General features: G+C 36.9%; 2 protein-coding genes across 2 annotated transcripts in view; one reads left to right on the top strand and one right to left on the bottom strand.

Moving 5' to 3' along the window:
- Positions 1–5,442: 5,442 nt before the first annotated feature.
- pappa2 (pappalysin 2) overlaps positions 5,443–20,372 on the bottom strand; it is a 60,708-nt gene continuing 45,778 nt past the window's right edge. Inside the window, exons 25-27 of the mRNA XM_072912133.1 lie at positions 16,996–17,067; positions 13,464–13,562; positions 5,443–5,621 (exon numbers count right to left, since the gene is read on the bottom strand). Of these exons, the coding sequence (XP_072768234.1) occupies positions 5,523–5,621; positions 13,464–13,562; positions 16,996–17,067 (270 nt within the window). The 3' untranslated portion in view covers positions 5,443–5,522. The remainder of the gene's footprint in view (positions 5,622–13,463; positions 13,563–16,995; positions 17,068–20,372) is intronic.
- cop1 (COP1 E3 ubiquitin ligase) overlaps positions 10,817–20,372 on the top strand; it is a 113,372-nt gene continuing 103,816 nt past the window's right edge. Inside the window, exon 1 of the mRNA XM_061928616.2 lies at positions 10,817–10,902. The gene's annotated coding sequence lies outside the window, so the exon portion shown is untranslated. The remainder of the gene's footprint in view (positions 10,903–20,372) is intronic.

Here is a 20,372-nt window from a genome sequence, read left to right as displayed (position 1 = left end):
TTGTTTGCGTTTACGCGCCAAACGGCAGCTCAGAGTACCCACCCTTTTTGGATTCACTCGAGGGAGTACTGGAGAGTGCTCCCCCGGGTGATTCCCTCGTTCTACTGGCGGACTTCAACGCTCATGTTGGCAGCGACAGTGAAACCTGGAGAGGTGTGATTGGGAAGAATGGCCGCCCGGATCTGAACCCGAGTGGTGTTCTGTTATTGGACTTTTGTGCTCGTCACAGATTGTCGATAACAAACACCATGTTCAAACATAAGGGTGTCCGTATGTGCACTTGGCACCAGGACACCCTAGGCCGCAGTTCCATGATCGACTTTGTAGTTGTGTCATCGGATTTGCGGTCTCATGTTTTGGACACTCGGGTGAAGAGAGGGGCGGAGCTTTCTACCGATCACCACCTGGTGGTGAGTTGGCTGCGATGGTGGGGGAGGATGCCGGACAGACCTGGCAGGCCCAAACGCATTGTGAGGGTCTGCTGGGAACGCCTGGCAGAGTCTCCTGTCAGAGAGAGTTTCAATTCCCACCTCCAGAAGAACTTTGAACATGTCACGAGGGAGGTGATGGACATTGAGTCCGAGTGGACGATGTTCCGTACCTCTGTTGTCGGGGCGGCCGATTGGAGCTGTGGCCGCAAGGTAGTTGGTGCCTGTCGTGGCGGTAATCCTAGAACCCGTTGGTGGACGCCGGCGGTGAGGGATGCCGTCAGGCTGAAGAAGGAGTCCTATCGGGTTCTTTTGGCTCATGGGACTCCTGAGGCAGCAGACAGGTACCGACAGGCCAAGCGGTGTGCGGCTTCAGCGGTCGCGGAGGCAAAAACTCGGACATGGGACGAGTTCGGGGAGGCCATGGAAAAAGATTTCCGGACGGCTTCGAAGCAATTCTGGACCACCATCCGCCGCCTCAGGAAGGGGAAGCAGTGCAGTGTCAACACCGTGTATGGTGGGGATGGTGCTCTGCTGACCTCGACTGCGGATGTTGTGGATCGGTGGAAGGAATACTTCGAAGACCTCCTCAATCCTACCAGCACGTCTTCCTATGAGGAAGCAGGGCCTGGGGAATCTGTGGTGGGCTCTCCTATTTCTGGGGCTGAGGTTGCCGAGGTTGTTAAAAAGCTCCTCGGTGGCAGGGCCCCGGGGGTGGATGAGATCCGCCCGGAGTTCCTTAAGGCTCTGGATGTTGTGGGGCTGTCTTGGTTGACAAGACTCTGCAACATCGCGTGGACATCGGGGGCAGTACCTCTGGATTGGCAGACCGGGGTGGTGGTTCCTCTCTTTAAGAAGGGGAACCGGAGGGTGTGTTCCAACTATCGTGGGATCACACTCCTCAGCCTTTCCGGTAAGGTCTATTTAGGTGTACTGGAGAGGAGGCTACGCCGGATAGTCGAACCTCGGATTCAGGAGGAACAGTGTGGTTTTCGTCCTGGTCGTGGAACTGTGGACCAGCTCTATACTCTCGGCAGGGTCCTTGAGGGTGCATGGGAGTTTGCCCAACCAGTCTACATGTGCTTTGTGGACTTGGAGAAGGCATTGGACCGTGTACCCCGGGAAGTCCTGTGGGGAGTGCTCAGAGAGTATGGGGTAACGGACTGTCTTATTGTGGCAGTTCGCTCCCTGTATGATCAGTGTCAGAGCTTGGTCCGCATTGCCGGCAGTAAGTCGGACACGTTTCCAGTGAGGGTTGGACTCCGCCAAGGCTGCCCTTTGTCACCCATTCTGTTCATAACCTTTATGGACAGAATTTCTAGACGCAGTCAAGGCGTTGAGGGGATCTGGTTTGGTGGCTGCAGGATTAGGTCTCTGCTATTTGCAGATGATGTGGTCCTGATGGCTTCCTCTGGCCAAGATCTTCAGCTCTCGCTGGATCGGTTCGCAGCCGAGTGTGAAGCGACTGGGATGAGAATCAGCACCTCCAAGTCCGAGTCCATGGTTCTCTCCCGGAAAAGGGTGGAGTGCCATCTCCGGGTTGGGGAGGAGATCTTGCCCCAAGTGGAGGAGTTCAAGTACCTCGGAGTCTTGTTCACGAGTGGGGGAAGAGTGGATGGTGAGATGGACAGGCGGATCGGTGCGGCAACTTCAGTAATGCGGACGCTGTATCGATCCGTTGTGGTGAAGAAGGAGCTGAGCCGGAAGGCAAAGCTCTCGATTTACCGGTCGATCTACGTTCCCATCCTCACCTATGGTCATGAGCTTTGGGTCATGACCGAAAGGACAAGATCACGGGTACAAGCGGCCGAAATGAGTTTCCTCCGCCGGGTGGCGGGGCTCTCCCTTAGAGATAGGGTGAGAAGCTCTGTCATCCAAGAGGAGCTCAAAGTAAAGCCGCTGCTCCTCCACATGGAGAAGAGCCAGATGAGGTGGTTCGGGCATCTGGTCAGGATGCCACCCGAACGCCTCCCTAGGGAGGTGTTTCGGGCACGTCCGACCGGTAGGAGGCCACGAGGAAGACCCAGGACACGCTGGGAAGACTATCTCTCCCGGCTGGCCTGGGAACGCCTCGGGATCCCCCGGGAAGAGCTGGACAAAGTGGCTGGGGAGAGGGAAGTCTGGGCTTCCCTGCTTAGGCTGCTGCCCCCGCGACCCCACCTCGGATAAGCGGAAGAAGATGGATGGATGGATGGATTAATGTTATTAATTACTGTTAATGATACATGTTATTAATTAATGTTAATGATACATGTTATTAATTAATGTTAAATATACATGTTATTAATTACTGTTAATGATACATGTTATTAATTACTGGTAATGATTAATCTTATGAATTACTGTTAATGATAAATGCTATTAATTAATGTTAATGATACATGTTATTAATTACTGTTAATGATACATGTTATTAATTAATGTTAATGAAACATGTTATTAATTACTGTTAAATATACATGTTATTATTTAATGTTAATGATACATGTTATTAATTAATATTAATGATTAATATTATTAATTACTGGTAATGATTAATCTTATTAATTACTGTTAATGATACATGTTATTAATTCATGTTAATGATACATGTTATTAATTACTGTTAATGATACATGTTATTAATTAATATTAATGATTAATATTATTAATTACTGTTAATGATACATGTTTTTAATTAATGTTAATGAAACATGTTATTAATTACTGTTAAATATACACGTTATTATTTAATGTTAATGATACATGTTATTAATTAATATTAATGATTAATATTATTAATTACTGGTAATGATTAATCTTATTAATTACTGTTAATGATACATGTTATTAATTAATGTTAATGATACATGCTATTAATTAATATTAATGATTAATATTATTAATTACTGTTAATGATACAGGTTATTAATTAATGTTAATGATTAATGTTATTAATTACCGGTAATGATACATGTGATTAATTAATGTTAATGATACATGTTATTAATTACTGTTAATGATACATGTTATTAATTAATGTTAATGATACATGCTATTAATTACGGTTAAATATACATGTTATTAATTAATGTTAATGATACATGTTATTAATTAGTGTTATTAATTCCTGTTAATGATACATGTTATTAATTAATGTTTATGATACATGTTATTAATTACTGTTAACGATACATGTTATTAATGACATGGAGTACAGTATGTAAACAACAACAAACATCTAACTTTGTATTCTGTAAATGTTGTATTGATGATTGATGACATCATAACAATCATTCTGCTTTGTACAGTACGTACTGTACGTACAGTACATACAGTACGTACAGTACGCACTGTATGTACAGTACGTAGTATATTTTCAGGTATTTAAATATGTCTTGTCTGATATGTTCCTGTAAGAAAACGCAGTAAAAGTGATTCTTCTGTAGTACTTTTAAATACGCTTACTCTGATTGTTTACTTCTACTTCAATGCTTGGCTCTTTTACTCCATCCTGTGTATTTCTACTACTACAAAGTACTCTTCTTTTACTCCATCCTGTGTATTTCTACTACTACAAAGTACTCCTCTGCTCAGAAGTCTACTTTGATTGACTTCCTTCATGGTTTATTTCAACTCAACAATCACATTTTTTCTAAGTACACTGGATTGACAAAGTACTCACAGTACACGCACAATAAGTACTTCATCGTCTTGAAGTACTGCACGAGTTTCATCAATAAACCATGAAGGACACGACAGTACGTAAACTTGTGAGCCAACAAAGTACTCCAAATACGTGTACAAGCAGTATTTCACACATGCATTACACATAGTGTTTGTGTACTGCAGTGTATGTACGACATGCAGTACACAGTACACATAGTATTTGTGTACTGTGTACTGCAGTGTATGTACGACATGCAGTAAAAAAAAAACGTAGCTAATAAAGAGTATTGTAATATTTGAGTCCTTTGAATCTTGTTGGACTAACTCAGCTGTGAAATATTTCCAAGTAGTACTACTAACACTGCATGATAAATATACACAGTATTACAGTATTGATACTTTCAATAAAGATGTGACATTTGGCTGTGCGAGTCTTTTCTGGAGGGTATTAAAAATATCCCTGTGAAAATTGTCCTTTACCAGGTCAGTGTACGTCGCAGCCCTTAACCTTCCCCGCTGTGTGGGTCAGTGTACGTCGCTGCCCTTAACCTTCCCCGCTGTGTGGGTCAGTGTACGTCGCTGCCCTTAACCTTCCCCGCTGTGCGGGTCAGTGTACGTCGCAGCCCTTAACCTTCCCCGCTGTGTGGGTCAGTGTACGTCGCAGCCCTTAACCTTCCCCGCTGTGTGGGTCAGTGTACGTCGCAGCCCTTAACCTTCCCTGCTGTGCGGGTCAGTGTACGTCGCAGCCCTTAACCTTCCCCGCTGTGCGGGTCAGTGTACGTCGCAGCCCTTAACCTTCCCCGCTGTGTGGGTCAGTGTACGTCGCAGCCCTTAACCTTCCCCGCTGTGCGGGTCAACATCTATTGGTTTTGAATGGTTCCTTCTTCTCTCATCTTGGCGGACTTAGACCTGGTCTGTGAACAACGCTGGCCACAGGAACCATGTGAACCATCCCAAACCTCACCCAAAGAGCTCAGGCTATACTTTCAGTCGGTGCCGTGACCCGGATCGGTCCTTTTCGGGAATCTGAACAGACACTTTACAGCACGTTTGATTGAACCAGATAAGCAGGAAACATGACAAATCAAAAATGTATTTATTGTGAGTATAAAATAATACAATAGAGTACACATTACTTGCATGTGAGTACTACATTCCATGGCAGATAATAGTTGTTAGTCTAAAGCTAATCCAACAACATAAATGTTAGCCTAGGCTAAAACCAAAAACTGATAAATAAAATAACATAATACTTCATAGTATAATGTAATATATAGTAGTATTTCTGCACAGTACATCAGTAATACCCAACTTCAACATTAATAGCGGGATTAAAAACTTCTGAGTTTCTACATTAGCAATGATGCTAATACTTTATTTTTACAAGAATGTCCCCGAGTATAAAAACATTCAGTTTGTTTATATTATTTGTAGACGTTGATCCAACTATTGGATTCCTTCCAGGTTCTTGCTTAGGTTCTCCTGGGCCTGAGGATCCAGGCAAGTACACTGGTCTTGGTTGCAGTCGGCCCCAAACTGGACCACCTGTCCAGGAACAAGTTATAGAGTTGAAAACAAGTTTTTATGGCATTGGTGTGGCCAAAGGGGGTGTGGTCAAAATGGGTGTTCAGGACTAACCTCGGTTTCAAGGTCTGGGTTCTTTAGGAAACAAAAGTCCAAAGTACATAGACTTTGTGTACTTCTTGATTATTTGAACTTAAGAGAAGTTAGAGATAAAATAGGCAAAGAGAAAATGTGAACAATGAAATGACACATAAATCAAATTGTGGGTGAAGAAGAAGAAGAAGAAAATCCACGACTTCTTCCTCGGTCTTGTAGTCCTTATCTTCCTAACCCGGACCATCATCGGTTTTCTGAAGTATTTACCAATTGTCCCTATGAAGGTCTTATAGGAACCTAATAATCCAAAATGCATCTGGAAGGAGCCCTGGATTGTTGTTTGGATCACCCACCACAATTACCTTTTCTGGAGGACTTTTATTGTGAAATGCCATGGTTACTTTTCTGGAGGACTTTTATTGTGAAATCCTATATTCACCTTTCTGGAGGACTTTACTGTGAAATGCCATGGTTACTTTTCTGGAGGACTTTTATTGTGAAATGCCATTGTAACGCAGGCATACTTGCCAACCTTGAGACCTCCGATTGTGGGGGGTGGGGGCGTGGTCGAGGGGTGGGGCGGGGCGTGGTTAAGAGGGGAGGAGTATATTGACAGCTACAATTCACCAAGTCAAGTATTTCATTCATATATATATATATATATATATATATATATATATATATATCCTGAAAATATGCAAACAAAACTGTGTTTAGATAATTGATAGTTCAAAATTGCATAAATAAATATAACATAACTTGGCTTTTGAGAGCTTCAAAATGTAATGAATAAAATGCTAAAGTTGTTGATAAACAAGCCATTTTTTTAAATAATTAAATATGGTCATTTTAAATGAATTATTATGATAATTTAAAATGTATTATTTCAAATATGTTTATTTTAATGTATAATTCTATGGCTGGACGTAAGAAGGAGTCAGAAAAAATACAAAACAAAATACAATTAATTTTTATGTTTTTAGCAAAATATAGCAAAAATGTATTTAGTTTTTTAGTTTTTTATTTAATTAATACATTTATTTATTTTTAGGTAAGATAAACATAATAATACAATTTATCTCTAGTCTGGATGATTTAGTTCTTGTCACCCTGAAAAAAGGCTGTCCTCACTCAGGTCCGCATGGAGCTGGAGGGGGCGTGGCCGGCTGAAAATCGGGAGATTTTCGGGAGAATATTTGTCCTGGGAGGTTTTCGGGAGAGGCGCTGAATTTCGGGAGTCTCCCGGAAAATTCGGGAGGGTTGGCAAGTATGAACGCAGGTGTCAAAATCATACCTTTTGCAGTGACTGGTGTTATCTTGCTTTCTATTTACTCTTTGCGCTCTTCCTAGTCACGTGACCGCCACAGTCCAATCAGCTTTGGTTATATGCTGTGGTAGCAGGAAGTGACTGGCATGCTCTTGCTCGCTGTTTACTCTTTGAGCGCTGTTCGCGCTTCTTAGTCACGTGACCACCGCGGTCCAATCAGCGGTGCTTGTAAGCCGGTAGCAGGAAGTGGCCAGTTGACAGAACTTGCTTGTATTTCTGCTCCAGGTAGCTTTTTATTCTCCTTTTCACCTGAAATATTGTTTCTAAACTAAAATGCCTATTTGTAACTTGATATACCAGCGCCGGACTTGTTTCTCATGAAGCTGTGTGTGACTAGAAGAGTTGGTGAGTCTATATTTATGAACATAGCACCTTTAGCATTCATCTGTCTTCCATTGTTTCATTGCAATAGTCTTAATGTACAAGCTTTATGACTTCAAACTATTTGTGTATTGAATGTACTTTTAAATGTGTTATGATAATAAGCACGTTTAGTGCACTGACTGCTTTGTATAGGTCACACTTTTTCTGCAGGCGAGCTACTTTTCAATTGATCAAGTCGTGGGGATCTACCTCATTCATATATATCATTTATATTTACTTATTTATGAAATATATGTTTTTGTTAACAAGTTAAAGGTGTTTAAAGATAATACAAACATGTTTAATACATATAGTTAATATTGTTAACAAGTTAAAGGTGTTTAAAGATAATACAAGCATGTTTAACACATATAGTTAATATTGTTAACAAGTTAAAGGTGTTTAAAGATAATACAAGCATGTTTAACACATATAGTTGATATTGTTAACAAGTTAAAGGTGTTTAATGATAATACAAGCATGTTTAACACATATAGTTAATATTGTTAACAAGTAAAAGGTGTTTAAAGATAATGCAAGCATGTTTAACACATATAGTTAATATTGTTAACAAGTAAAAGGTGTTTAAAGATAATACAAGCATGTTTAAGACATATAGTTAATATTGTTAACAAGTTAAAGGTGTTTAAAGATAATACAAGCATGTTTAACACATATAATTAATATTGTTAATAAGTTAAAGGTGTTTAAAGATAATACAAGCATGTTTAACACATATAGTTAATATTGTTAAAAAATTAAAGGTGTTTAATGATAATACAAGAATGTTTAATACATATAGTTAATATTGTTAACAAGTTAAAGGTGTTTAAAGATAATACAAGCATGTTTAATACATATAGTTAATATTGTTAACAAGTAAAAGGTGTTTAAAGATAATGCAAGCATGTTTAACACATATAGTTAATATTGTTAAAAAATTAAAGGTGTTTAATGATAATACAAGCATGTTTAACACATATAGTTAATATTGTTAACAAGTAAAAGGTGTTTAAAGATAATACAACCTAATAAGTTAAAGGTGTTTAAAGATAATACAAGCCTGTTTAACACATATAGTTAATATTGTTAACAAGTTAAAGGTGTTTAAAGATAATGCAAGCATGTTTAACACATATAGTTAATATCGTTAAAAAATTAAAGGTGTTTAATGATAATACAAGCATGTTTAATACATATAGTTAATATTGTTAACAAGTTAAAGGTGTTTAATGTTAATACAAGCATGTTTAATACATATAGTTAATATTGTTAACAAGTTAAAGGTGTCTCACAATATTATGTCAGACCCACTCGACATCCATTGCTTTCGGTCTCCCCTAGAGGGGGGGGGTTACCCACATATGCGGTCCTCTCCAAGGTTTCTCATAGTCATTCACATCGACGTCCCACTGGGGTGAGTTTTTCCTTGCCCGTATGTGGGCTTTGTACCGAGGATGTCGTTGTGGCTTGTGCAGCCCTTTGAGACACTTGTGATTTAGGGCTATATAAATAAAGATTGATTGATTGATTGATTGATTGATTGAGTTAATATTGTTAAAAAATTATAGGTGTTTAATGATAATACAAGCATGTTTAACACATATAGTTAATATTGTTAACAAGTTAAAGGTGTTTATAGATAATACAAGCATGTTTAACACATAGTTAATATTGTTAAAAAATTAAAGGTGTTTAATGATAATACAAGCATGTTTAACACATATAGTTAATATTGTTAACAACTTAAAGGTGTTTAAAGATAATACAAGCATGTTTAATACATATAGTTAATATTGTTAACAAGTAAAAGGTGCTTAAAGATAATGCAAGCATGTTTAACACATATAGTTAATATTGTTAACAAGTTAAAGGTGTTTAAAGATAATACAAGCATGTTTAACACATATAGTTAATATTGTTAATAAGTTAAAGGTGTTTAAAGATAATACAAGCCTGTTTAACACATATAGTTAATATTGTTAACAAGTTAAAGGTGTTTAAAGATAATACAAGCATGTTTAACACATATAGTTAATATTGTTAACAAGTTAAAGGTGTTTAAAGATAATACAAGCATGTTTAACACATATAGTTAATATTGTTAAAAAAGTAAAGGTGTTTAATGATAATACAAGAATGTTTAATACATATAGTTAATATTGTTAACAAGTTAAAGGTGTTTATAGATAATACAAGCATGTTTAACACATAGTTAATATTGTTAAAAAATTAAAGGTTTTTAATGATAATACAAGCATGTTTAACACATATAGTTAATATTGTTAACAAGTAAAAGGTGTTTAAAGATAATGCAAGCATGTTTAACACATATAGTTAATATTGTTAAAAAATTAAAGGTGTTTAATGATAATACAAGCACGTTTAATACATATAGTTAATATTGTTAACAACTTAAAGGTGTTTAAAGATAATACAAGAATGTTTAACACATATAGTTAATATTGTTAACAAGTAAAAGGTGTTTAAAGAAAATGAAAGCATGTTTAACACATATAGTTAATATTGTTAACAACTTAAAGGTGTTTAAAGATAATACAAGCCTGTTTAACACATATAGTTAATATTGTTAACAAGTTAAAGGTGTTTAAAGATAATACAAGCATGTTTAACACATATAGATTCCTTTCTTTCATGAAGACAAGAATATAAGTTGGTGTATTACCTGATTGTGATGACTTGCATTGATAGGAATCAGACAGTGGTGCTGATAACGTCCGCATTTTCGAATGGAGGAGAAAAAAAGTCCTCCTTTCTGTCCAATACCACATGAAAGTGGTTGGTTTTTGGCATCTTATTTGTCCAGCTTCCGTACTCCTTTGTATACACTTTACAAGAAATACATTGTCGGCAAACTCCGTAGCTTGCTAGCTTGTGCACGCCAGCTTTCTGAGACTCTTATTTTGTTAGCGCAACTGCGCAACTGTGCGGTCGGTCTTTGGAGTTTTGACGACAGGTACGGCGCCAGAGTCTGTTGAAATAAAGTGTTTCTCGCCTTCCTGTCGGTCATTTTAATGAGCTGGCAGCAGCCAGCGTCATCTCAGAAGACCCTCGGGTGCCGTGAATGTCAATCAAGTGACCAAAGTGACGTCATAGTGAAGATTTATGATCGCTCATTTTTAGGACTATTTTTTTAATGCCTGGCTGGCGATCGACTGACACACCCTCCGAGATCGACCGGTAGCTCGCGATCGACGTAATGAGCACCTCTGGTATAGGTCATATTTATGCTGCTAATAGTTATTTTAGCATTATATTGTGATTCTGACTGATATTGAGGAAAGAACTCGAACATATTCGGAATACTTTATAATACAATAAGTGTTGTTTAAAGTAGATATTTTGTGTACACATGGATTTATAAGACTGGTCCTGGCTCTTACACAGGCCAGGCTTCTCTTTTTGATGGCGAGCTAAGGAAAAGAAGCATCTAGTCCAAGGATCGTTCTTGGAGGATTCCAGCCAGGGAGCCCACCACCTGTTCTGCCTGGGCGGGTAGGAGGCTCTCTAGCCGACACTTTACATCTTTTCATCTTTAACCTGCAGTTTTTACAAGATCCAGAGACACTAATTAATGGAATTAGAATTGTATAAAGTACTTGTGTTTGTTTCTTCAAATTTGCTTTCATGTTGATAGGCCATTCAACTCATTGTTGTGTTTATATATCTGCTGTCCATCACTAAATCTCTAATAGACTGTGTTAAAGGCCTACTGAAATGCGATTTTCTTATTTAAACGGGGATAGCAGGTCCATTCTATGTGTCATACTTCATCATTCCGCGATATTGACATATTTGTGCTGAAAGGATTTAGTAGAGAACATCGACGATAAAGTTTGCAACTTTTGGTGGCTGATAAAAAAGCCTAGCCTGTAGCGGAAGTAGCAGACGAGTAGCGTGACGTCACAGGTTGTGGAGCTCCTCACATCTGCACATTGTTTACAATCATGGCCACCAGCAGCGAGAGCCATTCGGACCGAGAAAGCGACGATTTCCCCATTAATTTGAGCCAGGATGAAAGATTTGTGGATGAGGAAAGTGAGAGTGAAGGACTAGAGGGCAGTGGGAGCCATTCAGATAGGGAAGATGCTGTGAGACCTGATATTCAGCTGGGAATGACTAAAACAGTAAATAAACACAATATACTCTATTAGCCACAACACAACCAGGCTTATATTTAATATGCCACAAATTAATCCCGCATAACAAACACCTTCTGTCCATATAACCCGCCAATACAACTCAAACACCTGCACAACACACTCAATCCCACAGCCCAAAGTACCGTTCACCTCCCCAAAGTTCATACAGCACATATATTTACCCAAAGTTACGTAAGTGACATGCACATAGCGGCACGCACGTACGGGCAAGCCATCAAATGTTTGGAAGCGTACTCACGGTACCGTGTCTGCGCATCCAAATCAAAGTCCTCCTGGTAAGAGTCTGTGTTGTCCCAGTTCTCCACAGGCCAATGGTAAAGATTGACTGTCATCTTCCGGGAATGTAAACAATGAAACACCGGCTGTGTTTGTGTTGCTGCAGTCGGCCGCAATACACCGCTTCCCACCTACAGCTTTCTTCTTTGCTGTCTCCATTGTTCATTGAACAAATTGCAAAACATTCACCAACACAGATGTCCAGAATACTGTGGAATTTTGCCATGAAAACAGACGACTTAATAGCTGGCCACCATGCTGTCCCAAAATGTCCTCTACAATCCGTGACGTCACGCGCTGACGTCATCATACCGAGACGTTTTCAGCAGGATATTTTGCGCATAATTTAAAATGTCACTTTAGTAAGCTAACATGTGTTGCAATGTTAAGATTTCATCATTGATGTATCAACTATCAGACTGTAGTAGTGTCTTTCAGTAGGCCTTTAACCAAACTGCAATTCAAGCTCGAGTGGAAACCCTAGTCTTTTGTCCTAGCCCATATAACCCCATATATATATATTGCATTGATTTGTAGCACGTATAGGTTACTTTTCTGGAGGACTTTTATTGTGAAATCCTATATTCACCTTTCTGGAGGACTTTTATTGTGAAATCCTATATTCACCTTTCTGGAGGACTTTTACTGTGAAATGCCATGGTTACTTTTCTGGAGGACTTTTATTGTGAAATCCTATATTCACCTTTCTGGACGACTTTTACTGTAAAATGCCATGGTTATTTTTCTGGATGACTTTTATTGTGAAATGCCATGGTTACTTTTCTGAAGGACTTTTATTGTGAAATCCTATATTTACCTTTCTGGAGGACTTTTACTGTGAAATGCCATGGTTACCTTTCTGGAGGACTTTTATTGTGAAATCCTATATTCACCTTTCTGGAGGACTTTTACTGTAAAATGCCATGGTTACTTTTCTGGAGGACTTTTATTGTGAAATCCTATATTGACCTTTCTGGATGACTTTTACTGTGAAATGCCATGGTTACTTTTCTGGAGGACTTTTATTGTGAAATCCTATATTCACCTTTCTGGAGGACTTTTACTGTAAAATGCCATGGTTACCTTTCTGGAGGACTTTTATTGTGAAATCCTATATTCACCTTTCTGGAGGACTTTTATTGTGAAATGCCATGGTTACTTTTCTGGAGGACTTTTATTGTGAAATCCTATATTCACCTTTTCTGGAGGACTTTAACTGTGAAATGCCATGGTTACTTTTCTGGAGGACTTTTATTGTGAAATCCTATATTCACCTTTCTGGAGGACTTTTACTGTAAAATGCCATGGTTACTTTTCTGGAGTACTTTTATTGTGAAATCCTATATTGACCTTTCTGGAGGACTTTTACTGTGAAATGCCATGGTTACTTTTCTGGACGATTTTTATTGTGAAATCCTATACTCACCTTTTCTGGAAGACTTTTATTGTGAAATGCCATGGTTACTTTTCTGGAGGACTTTTATTGTGAAATCCTATATTCACCTTTCTGGAGGACTTTTATCGTGAAATGCCATGGTTACCTTTCTGGGGGACTTTTATTGTGAAATCCTATATTCACCTTTGTGGAGGACTTTTATTGTGAAATGCCACGCTTACCTTCCTGGAGGAGAGAGTGGAAGGGCAGCAGTCACCACCATCATAGTGGCAGTAGGCGCGGTTGTTGAGGGTGTCGCACCACCCATCTCCACCAAAAGGCTGCACACACACACACACACACACACACACACACACACACACACACACACACACACACACACACACACACAACACCAAGAACAACACTCATATTATTTTCCTCAAACTTCTGAGCAAAGCACCATCACATGTGACTATTCAAAAGCACCATGTGACTATTCAAAAGCAACATGTGACTATTCAAAAGCAACATGTGACTATTCAAAAGCAACATGTGACTATTCCAAAGCAACATGTGACTATTCAAAAGCAACATGTGACTATTCAAAAGCAACATGTGACTATTCAAAAGCAACATGTGACTATTCAAAAGCAACATGTGACTATTCCAAAGCAACATGTGACTATTCAAAAGCAACATGTGACTATTCAAAAGCAACATGTGACTATTCAAAAGCAACATGTGACTATTCCAAAGCAACATGTGACTATTCAAAAGCACCATGTGACTATTCAAAAGCAACATGTGACTATTCAAAAGCAACATGTGACTATTCAAAAGCAACATGTGACTATTCAAAAGCAACATGTGACTATTCCAAAGCAACATGTGACTATTCAAAAGCACCATGTGACTATTCAAAAGCAACATGTGACTATTCAAAAGCAACATGTGACTATTCAAAAGCAACATGTGACTATTCAAAAGCAACATGTGACTATTCCAAAGCAACATGTGACTATTCAAAAGCACCATGTGACTATTCAAAAGCACCATGTGACTATTCAAAAGCAACATGTGACTATTCAAAAGCAACATGTGACTATTCAAAAGCAACATGTGACTATTCAAAAGCAACATGTGACTATTCCAAAGCAACATGTGACTATTCAAAAGCACCATGTGACTATTCAAAAGCAACATGTGACTATTCAAAAGCAACATGTGACTATTCCAAAGCAACATGTGACTATTCAAAAGCAACATGTGACTATTCAAAAGCAACATGTGACTATTCAAAAGCAACATGTGACTATTCAAAAGCAACATGTGACTATTCCAAAGCAACATGTGACTATTCAAAAGCACCATGTGACTATTCAAAAGCAACATGTGACTATTCAAAAGCAACATGTGACTATTCAAAAGCAACATGTGACTATTCAAAAGCAACATGTGACTATTCAAAAGCAACATGTGACTATTCAAAAGCACCATGTGACTATTCAAAAGCAACATGTGACTATTCAAAAGCAACATGTGACTATTCAAAAGCAACATGTGACTATTCAAAAGCAACATGTGACTATTCAAAAGCAACATGTGACTATTCCAAAGCAACATGTGACTATTCAAAAGCACCATGTGACTATTCAAAAGCAACATGTGACTATTCAAAAGCAACATGTGACTATTCAAAAGCAACATGTGACTATTCCAAAGCAACATGTGACTATTCAAAAGCAACATGTGACTATTCAAAAGCAACATGTGACTATTCAAAAGCAACATGTGACTATTCAAAAGCAACATGTGACTATTCAAAAGCAACATGTGACTATTCCAAAGCAACATGTGACTATTCAAAAGCAACATGTGACTATTCAAAAGCAACATGTGACTATTCCAAAGCAACATGTGACTATTCCAAAGCAACATGTGACTATTCAAAAGCAACATGTGACTATTCAAAAGCACCATGTGACTATTCAAAAGCAACATGTGACTATTCAAAAGCAACATGTGACTATTCAAAAGCAACATGGACTCTCTTAGTTAGATCTTTTTTTCAGGAAGTTGCAACAGAAGTTTTAATGTTTGAAGTTTCTTTAATAAATCTACTTTATTACCACTACTACTACTACTACTATCACTATTAACACTAATACTACTACTACCACCACCACTACTACTACTACTACTATTACTACTACTACTACTACCACCACCACCACTACTACTACTACTATCACTATTAACACTAATACTACTACTACTACCACTACTACTACTACTACTACTACCACCACCACCACTACTACTACTACTACTACTACTACTACTACTTCCACCACTACTACAACCACCCCCATTACTACTACTACTACCACCCCCATTACTACTACTACTACCACCACTACCACCACTACTACAACCACCCCCATTACTACTACTACTACCACCCCCATTACTACTACTACTACTACCACCCCCATTACTACTACTACTACCACCCCCATTACTACTACTACTACTACCACCCCCATTACTACTGCTACTACTACCACCACTACTACTACCACTACCACCACTACTACAACCACCCCCATTACTACTACTACTACCACCCCCATTACTACTACTACTACTACCACCCCCATTACTACTACTACTACCACCCCCATTACTACTACTACTACTACCACCACTACTACTACCACTACCACCACTACTACAACCACCCCCATTACTACTACCACCCCCATTACTACTACTACTACTACTACTACCACCCCCTTTACTACTACTACTACCACCCCCATTACTACTACTACTACTACCACCCCCATTACTACTACTACTACCACTACCACAACTACTACAACCACCCCCATTACTACTACCACCCCCATTACTACTACTACTACTACCACCCCCATTACTACTACTACTACCACCCCCATTACTACTACTACTACCACCCCCATTACTACTACTACTACTACCACCCCCATTACTACTACTACTACCACCACTACTACTACCACTACCACCACCACTACTATTACTACTATTACTACTACTACTACTAATACTAACACTACTATTGCTACTACTACCACTACTATTACTACTACTACTACTACTACTACTACTACCAATACTACTACTAACATTACTACTACTACTACTACTACCACTACTACTACTACCACCACCACTAATACTACTACTACCACCACTACTAATACTACCACCACTACTCCTACTACTAACACTACTATTGCTACTACTACCACTACTATTACTACTACTACTACTACTACCAATACTACTACTAACATTACTACTACTACTACTACTACCACTACTACTACTACCACCACCACTAATACTACTACTACCACCACTACTAATACTACCACCACTACTCCTACTACTAACACTACTACAACTACTACAATCTGTGTACTTCAGCTGATAAACAATCATGTTTTTGCCACATGCTTTATTACAAATGGTATTTATTGTACTATAACTACTACTACTACCACTATTACTACTAGTTCTATGACTACTATTGCTATTGCTGCTACTACTACTACTACTACTACTACAAGCTGAGTACTGCAGCAGGTTATGATAAAACATCACGTTGAATAAAAAGAGTTGAAGTAGCAATAAAAGAAGATTCCAAAAGACTTCAACAAAAAGTGTGGCAGAGTTGAAAGAATGTGGATGAAAGAGTTGTGATTTATGATGTATTGCTACCTCACAGGAGTGGATGCAGTAAATACTGGCAGGGTCTGGGTACCACCTCTTCATCCCCGTGCACACCATCTTCTGCAACCAAGCACACACATCTACCATCACAACACAAACAAATACATAACACAAACAAATACATAACACAAACAAATACATAACACAAACAAATACATAACACAAACAAATACTACAAATACATAACACAAACAAATACATAACACAAACAAATACATAACACAAACAAATACATAACACAAACAAATACTACAAATACATAACACAAACAAATACTACAAATTCATAACACAAACAAATACTACAAATACATAACACCAACAAATACATAACACAAACACATATTACAAATACATAACACAAACAAATACATAACACAAACACATATTACAAATACATAACACAAACAAATACTACAAATACATAACACAAACACATATTACAAATACATAACACAAACAAATACTACAAATACATAACACAAACAAATACATAACACAAACACATATTACAAATACATAACACAAACAAATACATAACACAAACAAATACTACAACTACATAACACAAACAAATACATAACACAAACACATATTACAAATACATAACACAAACAAATACTACAAATACATAACACAAACAAATACATAACACAAACACATATTACAAATACATAACACAAACAAATACTACAAATACATAACACAAACAAATACATAACACAAACACATATTACAAATACATAACACAAACAAATACTACAAATACATAACACAAACAAATACTACAAATACATAACACAAACAAATACATAACACAAACACATATTACAAATACATAACACAAACAAATACTACAAATACATAACACAAACACATACATAACACAAACAAATACATAACACAAACACATACTACAAATACATAACACAAACAAATACTACAAATACATAACACAAACAAATACTACAAATACATAACACAAACAAATACATAACACAAACAAATACTACAAATACATAACACAAACAAATACATAACACAAACAAATACATAACACAAACAAATACATAACACAAACAAATACTACAACTACATAACACAAACAAATACATAACACAAACACATATTACAAATACATAACACAAACAAATACTACAAATACATAACACAAACACATATTACAAATACATAACACAAACAAATACATAACACAAACACATATTACAAATACATAACACAAACAAATACATAACACAAACAAATACTACAAATACATAACACAAACAAATACATAACACAAACAAATACTACAAATACATAACACAAACAAATACATAACACAAACACATATTACAAATACATAACACAAACAAATACATAACACAAACAAATACTACAAATACATAACACAAACAAATACTACAAATACATAACACAAACAAATACATAACACAAACAAATACATAACACAAACAAATACTACAAATACATAACACAAACAAATACATAACACAAACACATATTACAAATACATAACACAAACAAATACATAACACAAACAAATACATAACACAAACACATATTACAAATACATAACACAAACAAATACATAACACAAACACATATTACAAATACATAACACCAACAAATACATAACACAAACACATATTACAAATACATAACACAAACAAATACATAACACAGACACATATTACAAATACATAACACAAACAAATACTCCAAATACATAACACAAACAAATACATAACACAAACACATATTACAACTACATAACACAAACAAAGACATAATACAAAGAAATACTCCAAATACATAAGAATAATATGTTTTCACATCATGTTTATGTTGTATTTTGTTTACACAAACGCTAAGCAGCATTGGAACCTCCATTTACAAACACTCTATTGTTCAACGTTTCCATGTACAAACCAACCATGTCTGTGTGCACATTCATTCATTCATTCATTCAGCCCTTCATTTAATCATTCATTATAGCTTTCATTCATTTATTCATGAAATCAATCATTCATTAACTAAATCATTCATTCATTCAGTCAGTTATTCATTCAGTCCTTCATTTAATCATTCATTATATCTTTCATTTAGTCCTTCATTCATGAAATCAATCATTCATTATCTAAATCATTCATTCATTCAGTCAGTTATTCAGTCATTCATTCAGTCCTTCATTTAATCACTCATTCAATCTTTCATTTAGTCATTCATTCATTTATTCATTAAATCAATCATTCATTAACTAAATCATTCATTCATTTAATCATTCATTCAGTCCTTCATTCATTCAATCATCTTTCATTCATTCAGTCATTAATTTATTAACCCAGTCAGTCAGTCAGTCATTCATTCAGTCACTCATTCATTCATTCATGCATTAATTAATTAATTAATTCAATTAGTCACTCATTCATTCACTCGTTCAATCAATCATTCAGTCACTCATTTGTTCAGTCACTTTTTCATTCAGTCATTCATTTGGTTATTCATTCATTCAGTCACTCATTCATTCACTCATTCATTCATTCAGTCACTCATTTATCCAGTCACACATTCATTCAGTCATTCAGTCACTCATTCATTCATTCATGCGGTTATTCATTCATTCAGCCAGTCAGTCATTCAGTCACTCATTCATTCAATCATCATTTATTCAGTCACTCATTCATTGAGTCTTTTTCACTCAATCATTCAGTCATTTATTCATTCATTTACTCATCAATTCATTCAGTCACTCATTTATCCAGTCACTCATTCATTCAGTCACTCATTCTTTCAGTCACTCATTCAGTCAGTCATTCATTCACTCACTCATTCATTCATTCAGTCACTCATTTATTTAGTCACTCGGCCATTCAGTCACTCATTCATTCATTCAGTCACTCGTTGATTCATTTATCCAGTCATTCAGTCACTCATTCATTTATTCATTCAGTCAGTCATTTATTTATTCACTCACTCATTCACTCAAACATTCAGTCACTAATTAATTAGTTTATTCATTCATTCAGTCAGTCACTTGTTCATTCATTAAGTCATTAATTCAGTCACTCTTTCATTCAATCCTCATTTATTCAGTCACTCATTCATTGAGTGAGTCTTTTTTCACTCATTCATTCAGCCATTCAGTCATTCATTCACTCATTCATTCGGTCACTCGTTCATTCATTCATTTACTCATTTATTCATTCATTCATCCAGTCACTCATTCAGTCATTAGTTTAGTCCCTCGTTCATTCAATCAACATTCATTCAGTCAGTCAATCATTGAGTCATTTTTTGCACTCACTCAGTCATTCATTCATTCACTCAATTTTCCACTTTTAT

This window comes from Nerophis lumbriciformis, linkage group LG33, assembly GCF_033978685.3.
Source record: "Nerophis lumbriciformis linkage group LG33, RoL_Nlum_v2.1, whole genome shotgun sequence".
Taxonomy (NCBI): domain Eukaryota; kingdom Metazoa; phylum Chordata; class Actinopteri; order Syngnathiformes; family Syngnathidae; genus Nerophis; species Nerophis lumbriciformis.
The sequence above is the reverse complement of the archived record's forward strand: the minus strand, read 5'-3'. Positions and strand labels throughout refer to the sequence as shown.